The sequence below is a fragment of the Battus philenor genome, unplaced genomic scaffold (assembly GCF_028537555.1).
Source record: "Battus philenor isolate CCGP_79_NKW_IND1 unplaced genomic scaffold, ilBatPhil1.0.hap1 SCAF_19, whole genome shotgun sequence".
NCBI lineage: Eukaryota > Metazoa > Arthropoda > Insecta > Lepidoptera > Papilionidae > Battus > Battus philenor.
The window spans coordinates 6,957,850-6,981,664 of NW_027181681.1; the positions used below are offsets into that span (position 1 = coordinate 6,957,850).

Here is a 23,815-nt window from a genome sequence, read left to right on the forward strand (position 1 = left end):
TTTTTTTCAAATAAATACGACTAAAATACTTGAAAAACGTTTCAGAATAACGAAAGAAATGCAACAAACTTTTCATTTAAATACTAAATTTCTAAATAATAAATTATTTATCTTAATTTAAAATACTTTGTACGAATTTCTTATCCAAGTAATAATATTAGTGATACAAATCTTATCTAATTTATTTACAAAGTAAATATTATTCTAATAATCTCACTTTGGTAAACTGTGGTTAATGAAATACAGATATTTTTAAGGTCTTAAACTAAATATATTTTTTAATATCTAAGCTCTTCACAATTTACTTAGACAATACTCACGGAAACAGTTACTAAAATTAAAACAAACACGCTGAGCACAGAACAAAGGGAATGGAAATAAAAACAAACAAACAAATCGCAATGAATATTCGATAGTAATTGCAAAAAAAAACACTACATTGATTGTAGACTGTAACATAAAAAATAAAACTTAAAATAATTTTACGGTAACTATATAAAAAACATCAACCTACTGCTACACTAAAAATGTCCCACTACGATTAAAATTAAATCAAGTCACAATGTGTCATAATACGTGATGATTTATCAACTAATATATTAACAAATTTTAGATAAAATACGATAAAAGACTGCAAAAACGATACAATATGAATGCTTAAATTACCTTCATTCGTATTCTCCGCATTGTAGAGTCCTTTGCATTATGCATTGGGACGACATGATTCGGGCGACGAAACATTAGTAAGCAATTGTTTACAAGATGCATACCAGATTGTTTTATAAAGTGTCAATGCAAGCCTAACCAAACGTGCAGAAAAAAATAAGTTTTTTAAAAAATCTTATTTTATCGTTTTATGTATATTTTTGATAGATTCCTAGAATTGTTCACTAAAAATTAAAAATACTCGTAATACAAAAAATAAAGCGACATTACATTTTCATGTCTAATGTAAACAGTTTTTAGAAAATAAACACCACAATCTTTCACAGACGTAGCCCAAAAAAAAAACAAACGAACTCATCGTACAATATTGACAAAAATTAATTATCCGTTCAAAAACAGTTAGATTGTTTTTCCTTTTGTCGGTGAGTATCGTCTTACATGGCCGCGGCCCTACGGGAGTGCACGGGGCCTTGCATTCAAGGAACCGGTTCTACACCTCTTCATTATTGCCCAACCGACTTATAGATAGATATACAACGAGAAACTTCGACTCTCTGCTCGATCTGTGAGTGCATTGGATTATATAGCTTATTTTCAAATTTATTTGCAAGTTTTAAATAATATTTACAATGTTTTTCGTTTTTAGCCTTATTATCTCTTCTTTTCAGCCGATAGACACTCACTGCAATGTGAGAATGGAAATGTGAATGGCTTTCCCCAAAGGTCGCCAAGATGGTCTTACGTTGCCCGCATACAACGACTTCCTGTGATTTTGACCAGGTCATCGGTTCACCCAATGGGAGCCCACGGCGTAGGTACCACGACTGCCGGCTCGTGGATGCCACCTCTATTAGATAAAAAAAATTTCTTCTTACTACACATAAAAAACTTTACACTAACATAAGTATGTATAACTATACTGGGAGTGGAAACGATAAATCTTCTACCAGTTATCATTTGTTTCTTAATTGATTTAAAAATACATCACATAGTAAGTATGCGCTAATGAGTGACCGAAAATTTTAGAGCGCGCTTGGAAAAGGATATGAAATAAAATAAAATGTCAAAGTGGCGGCGGAACTCGCTTCGAATATTTGTACCGCGTCAACATTTGTGAGGCGATTAGTGTCGCGTTCACCGGAATTAGCTGCGGGCCAACCACTTCCTACCAGAGCACGAGTTAAACGTTGCATAGGCTGCGTTCGTTCGAGTTCTTGTCATCTTCATTTTATTTACAGATTTAAAAAAAACTACTCTCATATATTAAAAAATAAAGAAAAAGTTTACATCTTAAATATGGTAAGAGATCGTTTTCTAGTCATTTCAAAATGCATTATTATACCATATGCATGGTGATTAATTATAGGTGTAACAGCTTTAATCGGGAGAATATATAACGGATTTGTGAGGAAAAAGCATTCATCACACATCGATCACTCTGAAATAGGTTATTTTATTTCTTCTACTACAAAGTAGGGACAGATGGCAAACAATTATTAAATTTAATATATATTACAGTAACCTGAACAAGGAAGACGCTTTTGTTTGAAATAGTGTCACTACATTAATTTTTAATTTTGAAACCATTAATTTTTGATCAATACTGTAATTAACATCAAATAAGCTATTACATTCGTCTCTTTAAAGCTTTTACACTTATACCTAATCATCCTACATATAGTCATAAGAAAATCACAATGATTAATCTTTATCTGGATCAAAATCTGAAAGAGTTCTTTCGACAACGCTAATTATATTCTTCAGTTGTGTAAAATTTAATTATGAAATTAATAACTCAATACTTCGGTATTGAGTTATATATACACCTGGCAAACTCGACAAAGGAAAAGTTTCTAAAAGAACGACATTTTATTATGAATTAAAATCAAAATGAGATTAAGATCATATTCAACGTATGTAGTAATCATAAAATATTCACGGAAAGAAACACGTTATTACAACATCACAGTTGAACTAACAGGCGTGACGCTGCAACGGCAATCTAACATTTGTCACCGGACCACCAGCACCGCCATATTTATAGCGAGGCTCTTGCACGCGCCCGTGGGCGGCTGAGGCGTCTGTCGCTTTATCTGGATATCTGTATTAACTGTGCACACATTTAAACGTATTCGCCTACACGTCCACGGACACGTGTGTACACATTTTCAGACCTGTGACCGACCCTTAGTCGACACTCTTCTAGTGAAGCTCAATTAAAGTTACCAGTAACTAGTCAAATACGAACAAGTGAAAACCAGTTAAAACAGTAATTAAGATTAACGATGTAAACCTAAATATATTTATAATTAAAATCAATAGGACGACTACTATTTACGCATCTATATTATTTGTACGTATACATTGACTTACAAAACTGCTCTGTACATATTTACATAATGCGTTGTACTTCGATGTCCAATTTAACCTATGCTGAGGTATACCTGGTTATCATTGGTCACGTGTAGGTGAAATTATAGAAGAAATAAATTAATAATAAAACACTCGACATCGAAATATGAGTGGCGGAAGCGGCAACAGTCTCTTCAATTGGTGCTTTCTTAGTGTGATTGTTTGGTTGCTTGTGAAAGCACAGCTTGGCGAGATTGGTTTGCATCCTAGGGCAGTCGAAATCTTCGTAGCCGTCGCACTGGCACTCCGTCAATGCCGCCGCTTTGTCTTGCTTCCTTAAAATTCCTATCGAGTTGAGGCATCGGTTGGAACATTTCCGACCACGGTACATCGATCGGCACAGCTTCCGATAGAAGCTAAGAGCAGTGGAACACTGTGAATCTGCGAGACATATGAGCTGCGACAGCCTGCACGATGACGTTGCGTTGGCAGCGCCTTTCAAGACTTGAGATCGACAGACGTCAATTCTTTGTTTCGCTTCCTCACAATACAAGTCCTCACACTGGCACTGAAACAAAAGAATTGAATAATTATTTTACTCAACAGAGCTAATTTTGTTAAGAGTAAATATTTTAACAACCCACGGCTGAAATCTTGACGAACCGGTGGATTCAGGCTCATCTTAATGCAATATGAGACGTAATGGACCCAACGTTGAAAAATGAATTTTTGAATTTAAATACTTTAATATCCTAATACATAAACGATTACATTTAAATTAAAGTTTATTAGTGAAGTAACCCAATATTCAGATCGGTATTAAAGGCAATGTTCAAAATCTCAAAACAAAATAATTCTAATTGTGCAGCAAGAAAATAATGGAATAACTGCTGGACAAAAGACATAAAATTTTTAAATTTCTAGTTTTTACGTTTTTTTAACAAACCTATAAAACTTGTCGGGCCGTTGCGAGCTATATCGGTTACTGTACATAAAATTATTTTACGGCTCCGATTTCGGATACAACCTCGGAAGTTAATTTTTTAATAAATTATATACATTTCTCTATATATTTTAAGAAGACAAGAAATTTTTAGTTTTAGCATAAATTATTACAATGATAATGTATTATCTTTTTAAGAAAATATGTGGCGTATTTCGTGCTTTTTTATTTATTATTAATTATATTTTAATATTATAATACATGTAATGTATTAATTACATTATATTATATAACTTAATAATTAAAATATGATATCAAACATTAAATATCATTTTTCAGATATAAAACTACGACGCGATTTCGTCGTCTACCAGTTGTTAAAAAAACCATACAAGCAATACGTCCTTTATCTTAAAAGATAATTTTTCTAAGAGTTTTTTTTTTAAATATCAAAAGATACAATAGGCACTTTTATACACACTCATGTACAGTTTATGAAGCTCAAACAGTGATTGAATGTTATGTAATAAAAATTAATGACGACCTGTAATCAAACAAGAGAGCGATTTGATCAACTTGTAGTGAAGCTTAAATGTGACCAAAATATTTTAAACATCACATTATTTAAATCAATGTTTACAAGACCAATTACAGTCAGGTATCCTTGAGGAAAGTAATAAAATGGTGTTGTATTACATTTTACTTAAAAAAACAATTTTTCAATTTACTCTAAAGCATGTTGTAATCATGCTTCAAATTTATTACTATGCAACTATAATTTTTAAACAATTTACCGTGTATCTAGGTTATATTGGATAAGAAATAAAGAGGCCTCCATCTTACTTATTTTTTGTGGAAACATGGCAACACCTGCGCAAGAGCGAGCGCTGCGGTAGGTCTCGATCAAGACGTCAAATCTCAAGGCTGAACGCGACCGCTCCTTCGCCATGCCTTTCGTTACACATTGCCCAACCGAACGACGATAATCACACCGTTACAACGGCATAATTAGAGATCTGACCGGTTCAAAACTGAATTTTCTACGGAACTAAGGCCATATTGGATCATTATGGGCGTCATTAACTTTGATTGATATTGAAGCTACCGTTGTTAAAAAAAAGAATGGATTGTAATTATAATGGTTATTCCATCTTGCCTTCTTTAATGTTAATTTTGTTTACATATAATAAAGTTTTTGTTTGTTTTTCATAATTTATACATGTACAACACTACTGTGCATACGAACAATTATGCACAAATGTATATTTGCTAACTTGTTATAATCAGTAAAAAGTGATACTGATAAAAACTTAACTAATGATTAAAGTCGTTCAATATTTTCTTAAATGCGAGATAATAAAACAATTACATATTATTTGGTGTACATTTTAAGATGTCACTGAATAAATAACATCAAATGAGTAAAAAAATTAAATCTTTGTTTTAAACACCATTAGACAAACAGAACCAAAACTATTACTTCTACAAAAAAATTCAGACGATGAAAACGAAAAGTTTTGTTGAACATCCGGTATTCAAAGGTGAAAACTTTTTTGGATTACAGTAATACCCGGTATTTCGGTTTCACTATAACGCGAATTGCAAATTTCGCGCTCAAATGCCTCGAATTACACGAAAGAGTGCGTATAAATATAATGTAGTCATCAACTTCTCTATGATGTCTTGACCATCTGTCAAACAATAAAAAACAGTGTTGGGTGTTATGAACGTATTTTACAAGAACGTATACAAAACGTTACCCTAAAGACAATAGATGTATTTTTCCGTAAAAAATAAGAGTATGTATTGCATAAAGTATTCCTAGAATTAAAGTGATCGATTAAAATGATTTGTATTTTTTTTGTAATAATTTTTGACTATGTTTAATCATAAACCTCGTTATACGCGAATTTCAGTTAGCGCGTAAAGCGGGGTATTACTGTATTCGCAAAAAAAACATGGTTACAAAGATAAAACAATAGTCACCGTACTAACGATCCATTTTAAGAAATAATGTAAAATACCAAAAAAAAAACAAATTGTTTATAAATAAATACCGAATTGTATCAAGATGACTATTGGCCAGGACAGTTTTAATAACAGGTTTGGTTCTCATAAGAAAAAATATATGAAAATTTTTAAATTTATTTCTCCTGAACTATAATTAAAAAGCTGTAATGTCGGTCTATATTTATTAATAAAAAAGATCTTCTTACGGTATAAGTTAGTTTCTTTTCTAATATAAAAAAAATCTAGTTGAGTACGAATTTTATTATATTTTACACAACTGAGGATTTGCTATTCTATCATTCTATCACTGTCAAATATTACCAAAAGACTGCCTATATTCATTATTTGTGCACTTTGTTATTATATGACCTCTAAATAAACGACTTATGCAGATTTGATTAGCAGATACATTTCTAGTTCACAGTGAAGTTCAGAATCAGTGAATGTGGGGTCATCAACCGGGACCCTTACTCGCGTCGATGATGGCGTTGCATCGCGTCCGACAAATCTGACGTCTAAATTAGATTTTATTGCTGAGCGTCTGTGTACTCCAGCTCGCCATCTTATTGTGACACCACTCATAGCGTTCGTCGGTACGGAAAGAGGTCAAGAAAAGGCTCAAAGCTAACTGGACACGTATCTCAATTGAGAAAAACACGACCGTAAACAACTGATCGTGATAATTTATTATGACAAGGTTGACTAGTGATTGTACTTACTTTAGGCTCTTAAATGAGTGCAGTGTGTATAAATTCGTTATAACAATGCAATTAAATCTCAGCGTGACCTTGGTGGTCAACTTGTCACAGATTGTATCGCTCATATTTGTTTATAACTTATATCTAATTCGCAGAGATTGTACGAGTACTATAAGTAGGGTTATTTAAATACATAATTCTCATTGTTTATTTTCATCCTTCCAATGTGAACACGCAACTGGGTGTTAATTGTTCCAGTAGCTAGTGTCGTACGTATTTTGTATCTGTATGAATTACAAAATGCTCGAAACGACGAATAAGAAAAAAAATTGTTTGCTTTTCTTTTTTACTTCCTTAAGTAAATTAGAAAAGCAAACAATTTTTTTTTTCATACAAAAGAAGGGACACAAAAATAATATTCTATAATTTTGGCTTTTATAAAAAATATTTAAAAAAATACAAGGGTTATTATAATTAAACAAGTCAGTAGTAGGGGGTGGTTAACGACTTGAGACCGCAAATGATGTGGTGTTCTATACGTAACAAGCGGAGACTGTGGTGGTGTGTGGAGCCTTTAAACTAACATTCAAAAGCTACTTCCACCAATTCAAGAATAGCTTGCTGAGAATAAGCTAGAGAAGAACTTTAAAATATGAAAGAGATCTCTTTTGTCTGAGACGTGTGTCTCACGTCCTAACTAAAACCATGAATTGGCATTAGTAATCGTTTCAGCCGTAAGACGTCCACTGCTGGAAATAAGTCTCCCCTATAGATTTTAAATAGGGATGGTAGGAAGCGTGGGTGAGTGTTCTATGACGCTTGGCAGTGCGTAGTCTCTCCTCTACAACCTAAAGGTCTCGCAGCCATCAGTTGTGCACGCTGTGTGGGTTGTCCATTGCCCGTTTAACTAGTCAATCAGTTGGTCTTTTGTTCGTCAACGATTCATCATTCCTGAAATCCCGGTTGACTGACTATGAGTTTGCCAATGAGGCTCAAGTGAGAGAGCACGTTTCAACGGCACGGTTGTACCGGCGTATAGAATAGTGTCCACCCTCTCCTCCTGTGGTTGCAATGAGAGTCGGCAAAATTAAAATATACACGGACGATAGGCAGCAGCATCTCTCGAACATATTTCAAATAAAAATACCGAACTCGCCAACCGGCTTGCCAAGCGCGGCGAATGTCGCCACAAAATAGGTTAGTTAATAACATATAATATGATGATATTGATGAGACACAGATATATATGATGTAATTAGTGTGTTCGATTAATAGGCGCCGCAGTAATGATGCCACCAAAGTCTGAAACTAGTAAACTGTGTTGCTCAATAAAAGACGAATATGTTATTTTTTTTAACAATAAGATATTTCTTACATTCATAAGCTCTTTTCCTTCTTCAGTGGAAGTGAGTGCTATTAATGCGTGTTCACAGGGTTTCGGGCACACGCTGATCGGTTCTGACAGTACGTCGCTACACAGGAACATGTAATTGTTGAGCGCATAACCACACCCCGTACGGTAGGCGCATCGGGTCCGGGCCTCGGTGCAAGGCGTTGCGTCGGCCCCCAGCACCGCCACCGTCAGCAACGCGGCAACTGCCAACATCACCTGCAATGGAGTACGAACTTATGTAACAATCAGTGAATACAAACTCCTAGCTATCCCGAACTCTGTACTCACAGAAGTTTAGTAATGTATTAATGTAACCTATTATAGAGTGATTAATTAAATTTACTAATTTTGAGTCTGATAGGTTCTAATTGACGCAACATACGAACTGTTAAACATGCGAAGTTCAAAGTGCCTAACGCATTAAATTTCTATAGTCATTATGTTTTCTGAAATTTGTTCGAGTATCTTCGCAGTTTTTTATTTTTTATCCATAGGTACCTTCTACGTAATATTACAAAAATGTTAATAAAGATGAATGAAATAAATAAAATCGTTATTAAGTTATGGCGTAACCAAGCGAAAAAGGTTGATGAATGCAAATATAAAAAGGATGCCTAGCGCACTTTAAGATTTGACGTGCTTTACTAATATAATTTATTATTAAATACAAGGTGTAAGATCTGACATTGGCGGCCTCAAACAAATAAATATCAGTATCTAAAGCGTCTAATCTATCAGTTACATCAGTATAATAAATCACAACGATCGCTATCATAAATAATTTGTGAAGTTGTTTTTCAGTACTTAAACTCTATCCGTTAATTATAATGAAGTCTTAATTTGCCCACGCTTGCTTTCCTTCTCACATGCAGGTGTAGTGTGTAGATCTCGTAATCATTAAGACATCCCGCGACTAATGCAAACAAAGCCGCGCGCCAGTACGCAGTAAGCAGGTAATCCTCATCCCTATACACCGTTCTCAGAAGCCGACCCTGCGCTCGGTAAACAAACGGAATCATCTCACGTCCACTCGTCACCCGCTACCGGCTTACACGCTCACCGTGACGCGCCTGGGATGCCCAAATTAAATATCTCGAAACTTGCTTTTTTTTTCATTTACATGCGAACTTGAATAAAGAAAAAGGCTTTAATTAACTTTTTCGTCGCGAATAATTGAACGTTATAAGTAGAAAGCCACCATTGGCTCGGAATGCTGATATGGTGAAAAGAGCCGGCAAGAAATTTAACAGTTGCTCTTTTTAAATGAAATTCAACTGTTTGATGAATACATTATAATATCAACCAAATAAATGAGTTAACAAACCATGTTCTCCGCCTTCCGATCGACTAAAAACTAGAATGAAACAAAAGAAAGGAAAGTCTAAGTTAAGATGTGTTGTGACATTTTCTTATATATTAGGTCATATTTATGAAAACCGATAAAGGATTTGTTAACTTTTTGAAAACGAAATGTAGGCTTTTGCAAGTTTATTTTTATTTCTTGCATTAATCAAATGTCCGCGAGCTAATAAAAGAGAAGTAAATAATAAAAAAAGTTTAACAACCATTTAGTTTTAAAAACTTAATTAAAAAAAATGAAACGGACAAAGTTTTCCACTAATTTTAACACGGAAAGTAGTAGATACCAATATACTAAATGAAGTCTCCGTGACGTAATGGGAGCCTCACCCAGTTTTCTAGAAAGATTTTACCCTTTTTGCCGATCCGAGCTAAAATTTTCCACCCAACTATAAAATTTAATTATTTAGCTAAAATCTAAATTAACACTTACTTTATCTTCTTTTTAAAATAATGATAAGCGCCTATTATATAATAATAATAATAAAATATCAAGAATTAAAAAAATTAAAAATATTTTTGGCAGCCCTGCGTTTTGATAAGGGTCGACGCCCGACGAAGAGTCACGGATGGTAAAAGAAAACATGTGACAAGTTAAGATGTTCAACTCGCTCCGGCGTGGCACTACAAATGTTACATTACAACAATCGATGGCCTCGTTCAAGCCACTGATTTATTTTATGGTCATAAATAACACCCAAATTGCAGTATAGCTAAAAAACTTAATTAATGTAACATATTTCAGAGTGATGACTATATATAACATGATTGGAAAATTGCGTATAAGCTATAAAGCTAACCAATTACTCCGTATAGATGATGATAATGTCCACAAGTGATAAAGTTAATTAAGAAATTTAAAAACCAGCAATTAATAAAGACCGAAACCAAAATATTACAAATAAAATTTTCTAGAAAGGGTCAATTACAATTCTGGTATTAAATTTGAATACACAATCCCAGTTATCGGGACAACACAATACTAAGATCCGTGCGAAATACCGCTGCGACAATTTTACGAACGAATGGCGTGCTAAAGTAAAGCAAAAGAACAGGAAAATATTTCACATTCAACACATCTAACAAAATAAATACCGTTTGATAGCCTCATAATCTGCGTAAATCAGCTATATAACAATAATTAACGAATTCGAAAGTACTTCGGAGTAACTATGACTTGCAGTCCAACGCCTCAGTCTCGCCCATGACCCTGAGTGTGATGTTCAGCCACGATGTAGTTGTGATGATGTATGTTATGACTTCGTTTTATTTCATGAATCATCGTAGAAAGAATAGTTGCAAGAATTTTTCTGTCATTTCTTCTCTTTGATATAAATGTTAGTAATATTAGCCTGGCAATAACCACCCACTAAGTTAAAGCTGAGGTCCTTTCTCAAGGCTCTTACGCCACGTCACTAAAGCGCCCACCGAAGTGATTTAATATCTCGCAGCTAACGCATTAACAGCTATATCATCGATTTCATAACTCGATTTAGCAGCCTCCCAACATATTGCCTGAAGTAACGAGACGAGGTTCCCAGTAAGGTAAGGTTTATGCTAAGCGTCCTTTGCATTCTTCTGCCTAAAACACGCGGAATCTTAAACATTTAAAGCAACCGATTCAGACCGAAAAAAATGTTATCAACATGTTTCTTCGTCTGAAATTAAAAAAAATGATATGCAACAACAAATTTTTCATAAAATAAAATGAAAAAAATATATAGATGACCAAAAATTGATACAAATGAAAAAAACGTGACCGCGCTCGGTAGAAACGTAACGATGTAGTATGGGATCTAACAAATAGCGCAAACAATTCCTGTAGCCGCGCATCCACCTTATTATTGCGTGTCGTTAAGTGACAATTGATTGTTCAAATACACACAGAGGTACAGCGTCTAGACACACGTCATATCTGCATCATTAGCGACTTTTATATTGTAATAATATTATCGAAAACCTATTATTATCGATTTCTTTGCCTGAAACATTTCTTACAGTCACAGTAGCTCGAAGAATTGTTTATCTGTGGTACAACAGTAAAAATTATTTCGCTCGTGAAACCGTCGGCCGTTGGAACCGAAAGGTTTTCGAGTGGTGACCACGAGCCGGTAGACAACGTTGGAAAATCACCAATAGATGGGCCTTCGAAATAGGTTTGCAGGATGTCGTCCGTGCCTATGCACGGACCGTGCGAGATTGATCATCGTGAGGATCTGTGGGGGAGGCCGCCTATACCTTGCAATGGACATCTATCGGGTGATATGATGGTTTATTTATGTATTTATTACTTTCGGAAAACTTACAGCTATCTCAAATTATAATAAAAAAATATAAATAAAGAAAAGCCATTAGAAAGGTTTCGCAAATACAGTTATGCGGTCGGTACAACAATCATACAATTTTGTTATCTTGATAATCTTCAAAACTTCTATAAACGCTGACTAGCTAACCATAAGAAAAGTAGAGAGTACAAAGTTTACAAATGATACATTAAAAATTAATGTAGTTTAGACTTATAATTATCTAAAAAAAATCGTATTGTTAGGTCAAACTTTTTTCGTGTAGTTAAACCCTGTGTAAAGGAATTAGCGTCCTACACATTCATAAAATTATAATAAAGTGGTCACATCAACCCGACCGCATCTTAAGCTTCAGCTCAAGACGAACTACTAATGTCTAGTGCTACAACATCCAAACAACGTCCAAAGTTTAGTTCAATCCTATAGTCCGGATTGTATAGAATAGGTCTACAGTATCCCCTACCAGTCGAAAAAGACAATTGTAAAAGAAGAGGTCACTTAAAAATTACGAAAGACGGTTAGTCGAAGTCTTTAAAGCGAATTATTCATGATTATTATTTAATACGTAAAAGAAAAAAACTAATTAGCTTCGTTGTTATAAGTAATAATTAAAAATTAATACAATAATATTGTTAGAAGTCGTACGTACTGAAAATGATTCGATGTAACTAAATCAAAATTAATGTGGGTTGTAAATATTTTATCAATTAATTATAAGACATAAATGCATTCCTTCTAGTTGCCACGGCCGGACGATACCGTGACCTAGATGGATTAAAACGAAACACCGTCTGATAGATAACGTGTACTGGCATCGCTATAAAAATCTGCTTTTTAAACATGAGGAAAACATTTTACGTTTCTCTTTTAATAAATTTAACTGTCCTTGAAATCCAAATTTGATAATCTACTGACAAAACGCTGTAAATTACTATACAATCTTAGCAAAAACCAATTTTAAAAATAAAAGTTTTTTCCTACTTATTTATCTTTTCCTTTAAAATTTAAATGTACACAAGGTTTTTGCCCGAAACAGATGTAATGTCAATGGTGGTAACAAAGCAATACTATTATGTCAATAGTATTAATATTTGCTGTACAAATCTGTCAAGGCCTTGGTTAGCAGAAAGATTGATGGTAACACGATTTATACCTAAGAGCTCATTGCGCCATAAAATTTTATACTACACGAAACGATGAAAGGTACATGTCATTTAAAAAAATTGTAAGTTATCATTCTTCATTTCAACCGCATGACGTTCACTGCTGGAAATAAGCTTTTTCCATAGATTTCCAACAGGACTGGATGGAAGAGGCTTGCTACTAGCGTCTGACGAACTCGAAAAGATCAACTGTCAACATTTGAGACGGACGTCATACGCTGCGGTTGCCGGTCAGTGGTCTTCACTCACCTTATGCTCATTGCTACTTTAATTTGCCATTCGCTATGGCGGTTACTTTCGTTCATCATCTATCTCCGTAGTCCTGATTCGATCTCGTAGAGAAATCTAGAGCATAGGCAAAGAGCCATGGCTCGTTAAGCGATGGTGAACTTGCCAACGCGGCCCCATGTGAGAGACCGCGTTTCATTACGTAATAGGTGTTGCAGGACACGGTACTAGTCCAGATGTTAACGAGGCACGGGGGATAAACATCAGCGGTTTAAGCTCAAGGAGCGTCCCTCGTGCTTCTGTGAACCGGAGGTGGACCAAACCGTGCTGCACCTGGTTACCTGCTGTCCTGCATTTTCGAGGTAAAGAACGGAACTGGAAATGGACGTGGGAAAGAAAGTGGAGGCTGTAAATATCGCTTTCTGGATTGGCGACGAAAAGAGTTACCCTTCATTCCTGAAGTAGTAAAGTAATTAAAAAAGTCATAAATGAAAATAAAATAAATTAGTAAATATAAAGAAGTAATTTATTGTAGTATTTTAGGAGCGGAAGAGAATAAAAGAAGGTGGTGTGTAAAAGAAAACAAGTAAGCCGGGATAATGTAAAATATTATGGCGAAAAATAGATAACGAATGAAAGAATTTATGAAGAATATAAGGAGAGAAATAAAAATAGAAACGTAAAAAAAAATATTTTAGTAGAGGCGAGCAAGTATTAAAAAACCGGTAACACAGATTTATCGTAGAGTCATGAGGCACTGAAGATGCAATGAGATGATTCGTAGTTTTCCGAATTAAGAAAATAAGTCATACTTATTAAATAATGTTTTACATCGTGCCTTCCATACCAGTCAAAATCTGCCAAAAAAAACCTTTTTTTTACTCGCTGGATCATCGCCTAATATAGATTTTGAAACACCTAATTTTGAAAAAGTAATACTCAAATATCTGATAATAAAAAGTTCTATTATAATCTTTTTATCGATTCCAAAAATATAACAGATATTCGCGTCATTCGTAGATATCAAACGCACACAGTTTTTGAAAATGTATATAATTATTCCATTTTATTAATAATCTTAAGACGCACTAATTATTATGTCTAATCAGTTTCAAAGCAATATATCAATCAATTTTAAGTGCTGAATGAATAGAATTAAATCATTTGCAGACAATTTACGTGTGCGTTGTGTAACCCCGACGTTTTCATTACAATTACATACGAAAACAAGCGATTGCGATAACGCTATCTCGGTCTGATAGCGCGCCTATTACATTGTACAACCCAAGTCCAGCCTACTTGCGCGTCTAAACTGTTTAACCCAATTACGTACGTGTCATTTGTGTACATTTTCAATTTTTCTACACAAACATAAAAATATTTATAAACCAAAGTAGATTTCAAATTTTATTTTATTGCAATTGTGTACTTGAAAAAATTATTACAAAAGTTATTTTTTAATTTTAAGTTTCCGGTCGGTATTCAAAAAAGCAAACTCACACAAATATATTTTTTACATTTCTAAAATTTGGACTATAAGATATATTCATTAAAGAAAATAAGCAAAAAAAGGTTTTAAGGCGATAACTTGGCATAAAGTACATTTCATTCATTCGTTCTTGTCGTCCGATAGACGCCCACTGCAATACCTTCCTTAAAGTTGCTTGCTCTCTCATACGACATATAAACTGGCTCCCGACACGGACACAAAATATTCCGTCGTTCTCTTCAAGGACATAACTGTCGACTCGATTGAAATCGTTCCGGGTCTCAAAACAGAACACCACCCACTTATTTAATAGCTCAGTCAATCCGCGATTAGATTCCTAACAAATCCATTTTATACTTCTTTTTCATATTTTTATCCAATGAACGCCCACTGCAACACAGGCCTCCGCCAACGTTAACTATGTCGTCGGTCCACCCATTGGGGAGACCATCCACGCTGCGTCAACCGGCTCGTGGTCAACAAAACCTTTCGGTCCCTATAGCTATCGATTCCACGAGTAATAAGTCCCGCTCACTGCCACTTAGGCTCATTTATGCTGACGTATTTAACACCAATTTAACGATGCTTTGAGTTTATCACAATGTTCATACCGGTTGCTTACTTAGATTGACTGGTTTATCTTCGAGATACTAGGACAAGGCGGATAGCTAAACTAGACCAAGGGGGACCAAGACCTTTGATTGGGCCTAAGTACACCCCCAGGCGAAATTTCAGGTGGCCCACCACTAGTTTGATCGACGACATTGTCAAGGTCGCGAGAAGTCAAATGGGGCTCAATGGTAGCGCAAGTTCGATCATCGTGGCGATATTTAAGAAAGGTCAACGTCAGCGGGCGACTATTGGCTAACATGACAGTGATGATGGTGGCTAGCTAATCATCAAACTATTGCGTAAATGGAATCATATGATTACTGTATTCATAATTCGGTAAAAATGTATGCTCTTAGGTTTCACGCTTTATTATCGATTGATCAGGATTGCTTTATATTTGTCAATAATATTTACAACTACACACGATCTTTTATTAACAAAAAATAGTATAGGAGCAATGAAATACTAAAGTACTGATAAATACCACAAAACCTGTTTTAGGTTTGATCTTTTATCGACTTATAGAAATCGCTTATACATAAAGTATTCTACATACATATGTCTAGACCAATGATGCACAGTCGCCGCTATGATGACACCGCTAATACGTTATCTGACTTCATAACACTTCTTAGTAATATACTTTTCACAGAAGTAATTCTATACTATACATTTCCTGGTCATCTTCAGGTTTTTGTACTCGGTAAGTTAATAGGCTCGTATAACATATGCATATTCATAGATACATTATGATTAATGTTATCCGTCGGGATCTGCGCGTTGAAGAATCACTGTTAAAATCTTTAATCAGAGAATTACTAATAATTGAATGGTATGTTACAATTAATACCCAACAGATAACACATATAATTAACAAAAAACAGTCATTTTGGTGAGAAATGAATTAATCAAAAACAATTTAAAAATCTATTAATAAACGGTATCAATTTTCTACGCTTAAAATTAAAACGAAAAATATTTCTTATCTCCTTAGACGCAAAAATTTGCTTTTATAACTTCGGAATTATTTCATCCGAAATCTTAATTCTGAAACCCATCTAGAAAAATAACACCAGTACCCACCAGGTTTCAACAACCGCATCACAAATCGTCCACGATGATGTTTAGCCGCGTTTTATGCAATAAAATGATATTTTAATTAATGAATAATTAATGTGTAGTTTATTATAACTAAAATATTCAGGTATGCACGTAAAAAATAAATTTTTAAACAGCACCAAAAATACACCTACGTTTTTATATACTCCTGTAAGGTTTGGTAAATGTTGAATTATTTTGTCTTATGAAAATGTATCTATAAAAGAAGTAAAAGATACATGATTAAATACATTAAGACCTGTACTGAAAATAAATAAATAAATACAACCTTCTGTTAGGCAAGCTACGTTTCTGAGTAATAATAGATCGACATAAATACACCCGTGACACTGGAATGTCGCTAGCTAACTTCAGGGAATCAGTGCACGAGAACAGGACACCGAACTGAATCGCTTGCATTCTCTTATCCGTTTAAACAAACATAAACAATATACGCTTTAAATATTTTCTTTAAACAAAATAATTACACGTAGACACTTAACAAGTTACGACGTAATATTCCAACAGTGAAAAATCAGTATTCATATAGATTCTGTACACGTAGATCGTATATTACTTGTGCAAATGATCTCACTTTGTATTTTTAAGTAATAACGAAGCATGCGGGTTACTGAAAAGAATTTTAAAATTCCCATGTGTCTCGAATTTCGGGTTAAGATGTTAGTTTTTTAAGCTTAAGTGTTTGTTAAAACGTATTTTATACCATACTCGGTTCATTTGAAACATCTATGAAAAGAAACAACAAAAAATAAATTTGATACAAGTTGACTTTTTGGTGATTACGTTGTATGACAGACTTATTAAGCTCATTTTTTTTATTTGTTTATCAATTTAGCTATAACATCGTCTTAACATAAGCCTTAGGTAAAAACAATTAAAAACAGAAGAAAAGGTTTTCAAATCTTTATAGCAACAAACTAACATAGTATGTGGATAGTAAAATTTGTAATGCCCACAACTTTGTCTTTAACGAATAACTACACAGACTAGAATAAAAAGTACATCGTATGTATATTGTGATGCCGTTTAATGAAATACACAAACGATGCTGTGACTCAGTTACAATTAGGTAATGTTGGCGCTGAGGGGAGCCAAGTCGGACAGGCAATCGAGTGCGACCAGGTATAAGGCGGCTTTCCCTGCGCCTCCAGCAACATCAACATCTATCCCTTAAAAATAGAGACCGAAATCTGTTAACTTTTAAAACGTGTCCTATAAATTTAATTTAGTTGTTAATATCTTTTTCCAAAATGCCTCAAAAGTAGGATTAAATGATATAGGAACTTCCTTTACCTAAGCTGGGCACTGCAGACGGAACGAAAACTATTGTAGTTTAACCGAAAAAACTGCATCATAAATCATGAAAAGGTTCAGGGAGACAAATTCTAACACACATGGCACGCAGCTGTCCCGCTTACTAAGGTTTTTTTTTGTAAGGTACCGCTAGAATCAGAAATAAATGCACATACACTCAAAACTGTTTTTGGGTTTTGGGTAGGAACCGCTTAAAAATAGCAAAAAACAGGAGTAGCTATGAAAAAATATTTTCGCAACACAATTTTTTTGTGGTGATTAAAAACTCGAAAGAAAAAAAACAGTCGTCACAAAAATTAATCACTGAGTGTGGTTATTAAAAAATGGAAACTCTAAACGAGTGAGGTAGTATATTCAAGGGTCGAAAGCGATTTTGAACCAGTAGAAAGTTCGTATATTGTAAGACAACGATCCTTCGATTTCCTTATGTGTTATATATTTTAGCAATTCCTAGTTATTTCGCGAGGTTTTCATTTATTTTCTTCGAGATTCTTTTTATAAGGTCGCTTTTCTCCGCATAAATCAAATACTACGCTTTTATATTTTATGCGATTTTTATTGCGTTTTCTTTATGTTAGTATTCACTTTATTATGTATAAAGTTTTACCGATATCATATTTTTATAATTTAGTTTCATGTGTGCTAATTTATAATCATGACAACATGGATTCTGAAAATGCAATCGTAATATAAACAGGAAAGCGTTTATTCGCACGCGTGACCAAAAACAAAACAGAGACGGATTTAGGCATCACGATCAATTTGGCAGCACCCTCGATAAACTGCTCATAAAAGTTAACAATGGAATTGGCGTTATTATGGCACTCCATAAAGTAAATTCTTGCGAAATGGACAAAATTTATTAAATAAGCGGATATTTTAAGAGTAAAGGTATAACTTACTTTTTTAAATTAATAATATTTCTATCCAGATATAAAATCCAGGTAATTAAGACTTTTTTTGCACGAGATATTTGACCTTTTTCTTTGTTTTGAATATAAATTAAAAGTATATTACTAAATAAATCTCATCATAGCATTTAGGAGTTAGAACTTATTTAAAATAGACATGGCTAGTTGTCTCATTTACATGGTTTATATTATAATGTATACATGAAACAATTTTAAATTCCATTTTATATTGTTATATTACAATTAAAAAAGATTAGTTGTTGAGTTTCTGGCCGACTTTTCTCAGCAGATCAACATTCCGAGCCGTTTGTTGCTTACTATTAATATTTTTTTTAAATAATAGACTGAAAAGTACGTGCAATTAATCAAAAATGTTTTGAGTTAAAACAGTTAAAGTAAAAAACTAAAATAGTTTTCTCTTCGTCATTAATGCGCTGGACCTGTATTTATAGATTCTATAATAATCATTACAACCCTGCCTTACAATCGCCGAGAGTGTGCTTTTGCAAGATCTCTCCTTTTCGATGTCGATTAAATATTATCAATTGGTAAATTTTTAATTTCTATATTCAGCAAGTCTTACCTACAATACCATTTACTGGAATTTATTGCAGCGATTTTTGTTTTAATAAAATTAAGCTCATATTTGGCCATATTTTGATTATGTAGTTCTGTTAAACATAAACTTTCAGCTTAGAAAACAAACATTATCAAATTCAGATAGAATTAAATTCAGAGTAATAAAATTAGATTATAGTCTGAATATATTTTCCACACATAAAAAGCTATACTATTAAATAGCAATTTCACATTAATTTTGGTGTTGATGATTTATGTAACAAGTTTTTTTGTTGTTTATTTCCTAACAGAGTTTTAAGAATAATATAATTATTGCTGAATGAAAGTATATAAGCCTAAATCATTAAAAATTTTACCCTTAAATACATTTTTGATTAAAAGTTACACGCCATTTTATAATATGCTCAAACTTTTATCACCGATATTATATTATATGTTACTATCTGTATCTAGAAGTAAAAATAAGACAAACAAAAACGGTGATAAACCTTTGGAACGTGAAATGGATAAATTAAAATATTCAATTATTTCGCAACTGTTATTTAAATAGAGCTACTCCAAACTGCATGTCATTCACCTTTTCTAAGAACTGAAACTAAAATTAACATAATTTTCCGCTTAATAATCTCCATGCAAAATATCGAGTTTGTCGTTAGAAAAACTTTACGAGAACTTTGATTGGTCAATCTTGAGCAACATTCACATACATAAAAGCTTTGTTGAGAATAAGGCGCGTGTATTAGTCTCCCTTTTAGATACGACAAAGACCCATCATATTAAAACACATTATGGATATATTTTTACGTATCGATTTAAAGTAGTTGTTATTTCCGAAACGTAACTGTAACATAGACCGTTTAGACTAGAATGAAAGTATTTAATGCCGTGTTGCCAAAAGTAAAGAAATTAAAATTAAAACTCGAAATACCTTTTGATTATATATGTAGCTACCACCAGCTCGGAATACTTATCTGCTGCGAATAGCCAGTCAGAAATGCATCAATTTCTCTTTTTAAACATAATTTAAGAATGTTTGAAGTATATATTATAACATCAACTAAAAGCTCTAGAACACTATAATAAAGTTTAGTTGATAATATTTTTTATATTTTAAGTGTTGTGGAACTTTATTATATATGCGTACACATCAATACATTTGTTTACTTTTTGAAAACCAAAATTATGCGTTACGAGTTTAGTTATCAATTATTAATAGGGGTACGGAAATTTGGTATTTACGAAATAGATGCGAATAAATGCGAAAATTTCTTATAAATGCGAATAAATGCGAAATGTATGCAATTTTTCTGTTTTTCAAGATTATTTTTAAATGAGTTAATTGATGAATATACACACTTTCATAGGTAAATTCAGTGATGTCAACCCCGTATCATAGACCCCTAAGGCCTACGGGATAATTTCTTGGCTTACTTATCAGTTAAGAAGCTCTTTGTTTTGTGTAAAAGACCTCTGGTCAGTTGAAAATCCCTAATTTTTAGAAAAACGCCTTATCTTTTTTTCGAACTCTGCCATCAATGGGCTAATCCATAAACTCATTAATAAAAATATAAATCATAATATGCATGACAATTTGTTGGCCGTCAAATGCAACTTTTCGTCCTTTGATGGAGCAGAATCTAATACAGAGTATTTGACATCCAACTTCACATAGTGGACGCTTAACTCATCTTTAAAATATACAATGTCGTCGTAACAAACTAAAAAAGAACGCTTAAGGTTGCGAATATTAATTTTTTTACGATTTTTTAATTAACTAAACTTGTCAAATGTTAAGGCATGCACCTTTAATTTTGAAAAATTTTTGTCGAAAAATGCCTATTACCCCAAATTTAATAAGTTTTAAAGTATAAATGCGAAATTAATGCGAAATTTGCAATGTTTGAAAAATTTAAATGCGAAATTGGTGATTTTTTTTGCGAAAATTCCGTACCTCTAATTATTAACCATAGTTTTAAGAGACAAGGATAGTAAAAGGATGTAAATAGAAATTAAATAAATAAATTTTATTCCGCAATGCTTGTATGTTGTCGTGAAATCATATTAGAGATATTTTAAAGATAATTTATTTTTCGCACCGCCTATTCGCACGTTCTACCAGAAATTCGTGTAATTTATTTATACTTCGATTCCTATGCAGCGAGCGTTGGATACGTTTGTTTTTACGTCATTCGGAGTAGTTAGGGACGAATAACAATATTGTTATGGGCACCATGATGTAATCAATCATTAGGCGCCGATGAATGAAGTTTATAGGTGGAGCGTGCACTATTGGCCGTTTGACGCGTACGTACAATCACTGATCGGCAATATTTTTATTTCTTTCTCGTTACCAAGGAAAATTTTTGACGTTCCTCTTTGATCAGATTTTTTTAAGTAACGCCTTTTTGAAAATAACGTCTTACTAAGCTTTTACACCTATTACCGATTTTTCTATAGTGATCATTCTAAAGTAAGTTTCTTTTATTCTTTTAATTTAGCTTCTTAATTGGAATGCGACGGGCCAATAACTTACGGCATTTCAAAGTCTGTAATGACAAACAGTTAACAAGTTTTTAAAAGCTTTCCTTACTATGTTATAACATTTATTAATATTTTTAAAACCATTATTTTTTGTATAGAACCTTTATCATACATTTATTATCAGCAAATGAGCTTTCATAACAACTCACTTCGCTTTAAAAACGAAAAATAGCTTTAATAGGTATCTTCCAAATTTAAGGAATAAGATCTTTCCCGTCACAGACATATATTATCGGAATTTATGTTGATATAAACGAAAAATATCTGGTATATTATGTATAATATAATTTTTTAATATCATGATACAATTAAGCTTATTTTAAAACATCTATGTCATACAGATTACAAAAGTATTATATTTTGAGAGATAATCTGTGAAAATAAATATCTGAATACATTCTGCCAAATGCATGCAAAAATAATTAAAAAAGGATGTTATTCATTTTTAATTTAATTAAATAACCAATGTATTTCGTTTAAATAGAGACAAGGTAATAAAGTTTTTCAGACAATATAATATCAAGACGAAACCGTTAGACGCTTTATGTATAACTATAATATTCTGCGCATAAAACGAGCTGTCATTTTGAGTTTGGTTTTTAAATCTGTTTGACGTTTACACATTCATTGTAATGCTGGATACAAGTAAAACTGATGCTTTAGAAGCGTTGAACGTTTCTAACATAATAGGCCACGATATATTTACGTCAAACGCTTAATAGACCATCTCATTATTTCTAAGCACGTCTTCACAACAGCTCAGGACACAATAACCCGACTACACAATACTACATTACTGACTCGTTCAATGTAACCAATTTTAAGTATGGTCATATAAGAAATGAATTTGCAAGACGTAATAATAGTTCCGTGTAGTAACTTTAAAGAGTTGAATGTATTGCTAATTTGTTAGCAAAAAGCTTTAAATCTTTAACCCATTTTTCTAATTAGCCTATATAAAAATTATCACTCTGAAATATGATAAATAATGTAATTTATATTTATAACTTCTTGCTGTAAGTAAACGGATAGAAAATAATAATTAATTTTAATAGGTAGGAGAATCTCAAAAAACCTTTTTTTTTTTGGTCTTACGCTTATTACTTCTGAAATCATTGAATAGAGTGTGCCATTATTAAACAGCAAATGAGCTATACATACACTCTTTATAGTTTTTGCGTCTTTGATCAATCTAAATATGTAAATAACATTTTAATATTATTGTCAAAAATAGCATGAAAATGTACAGAAACAATAAGTAGTACCATGTAGTCCTTAGGTCTTGAATCGATCACGATTTCGGTGCCAACTTTAAGCTAAAAGTCAGTTATTCTTGGCTCTGTTATAAGACCGACCTTTTCTACTTAAGATCCATAAAAATAATTTTTTTAGGTATTTATTTATATTTGTTACATTCCGCATTACTTACACTATTCACGTTATTATGATAGTTGTATAATTGGTAGAGAACGATGTTTAAGCATCCCGTGCGCGGTGTACGTCTAGTAGTATAAGGCTAAATTTAATCAGTATACATGAATAGCCCCTTAGTCTGAATCAGTTGAAAAAGGAAAAAGTTGCCAAAAATTTTCAGATATTTCACATTATTTCGATATTGCATTCAACCGAACACGCAATTCATCTTAACTGTACAGATTTTAAAGGGGTTTACGTTCTTAGAAATTTATAGCTAAGTCGTCAATAAAGGTTTGAATGCGATAAGAATTGCTCGCAAAAATAGTATTACAATTACTATAAAAATAAGTTATCCATTTAAAGACAGATTATTTATCTCGTCTTATAATAGTTATAATATTAATAGTATTAATAGTTAAAATAAATTAAAAACATAGTTTAAAACATACTTTTACTTCTCCGCTCTCGCCGGGGTCACATGGCTTGTATTCATTGGAAAGTTTTTTTATAAGTTTTATGACACTAAAACATCACTAGATAATATGAAAAAGGTTTAATGATCACCGAGTAACAATGTCTCATTAAATTTTAATTTAAGGTTTTCACTTGTTTTTGTTAGCGGTTTATTTCGATTTGTCGGAAGTTTACTGCTGGCACACAAAACACGAACAACGTCGCCGCACGCGCGACTCGGATTGAGTTGTGTCGGCCTCGGGGAC

General features: G+C 33.0%; 1 protein-coding gene across 1 annotated transcript; it reads right to left on the bottom strand.

Annotated features, from left to right (window-relative positions):
• Positions 1 to 136: 136 nt before the first annotated feature.
• Positions 137 to 23,815, bottom strand: LOC137921416 (growth arrest-specific protein 1-like). Its single transcript, XM_068764171.1, has 3 exons — positions 23,546 to 23,815; positions 8,045 to 8,278; positions 137 to 3,586 (listed from the first exon to the last, which is right to left on the bottom strand). The coding sequence occupies exons 2-3, from the start codon at positions 8,273 to 8,275 to the stop codon at positions 3,125 to 3,127; spliced, it is 693 nt and encodes a 230-aa protein (XP_068620272.1). The 5' UTR covers positions 8,276 to 8,278; positions 23,546 to 23,815; the 3' UTR covers positions 137 to 3,124.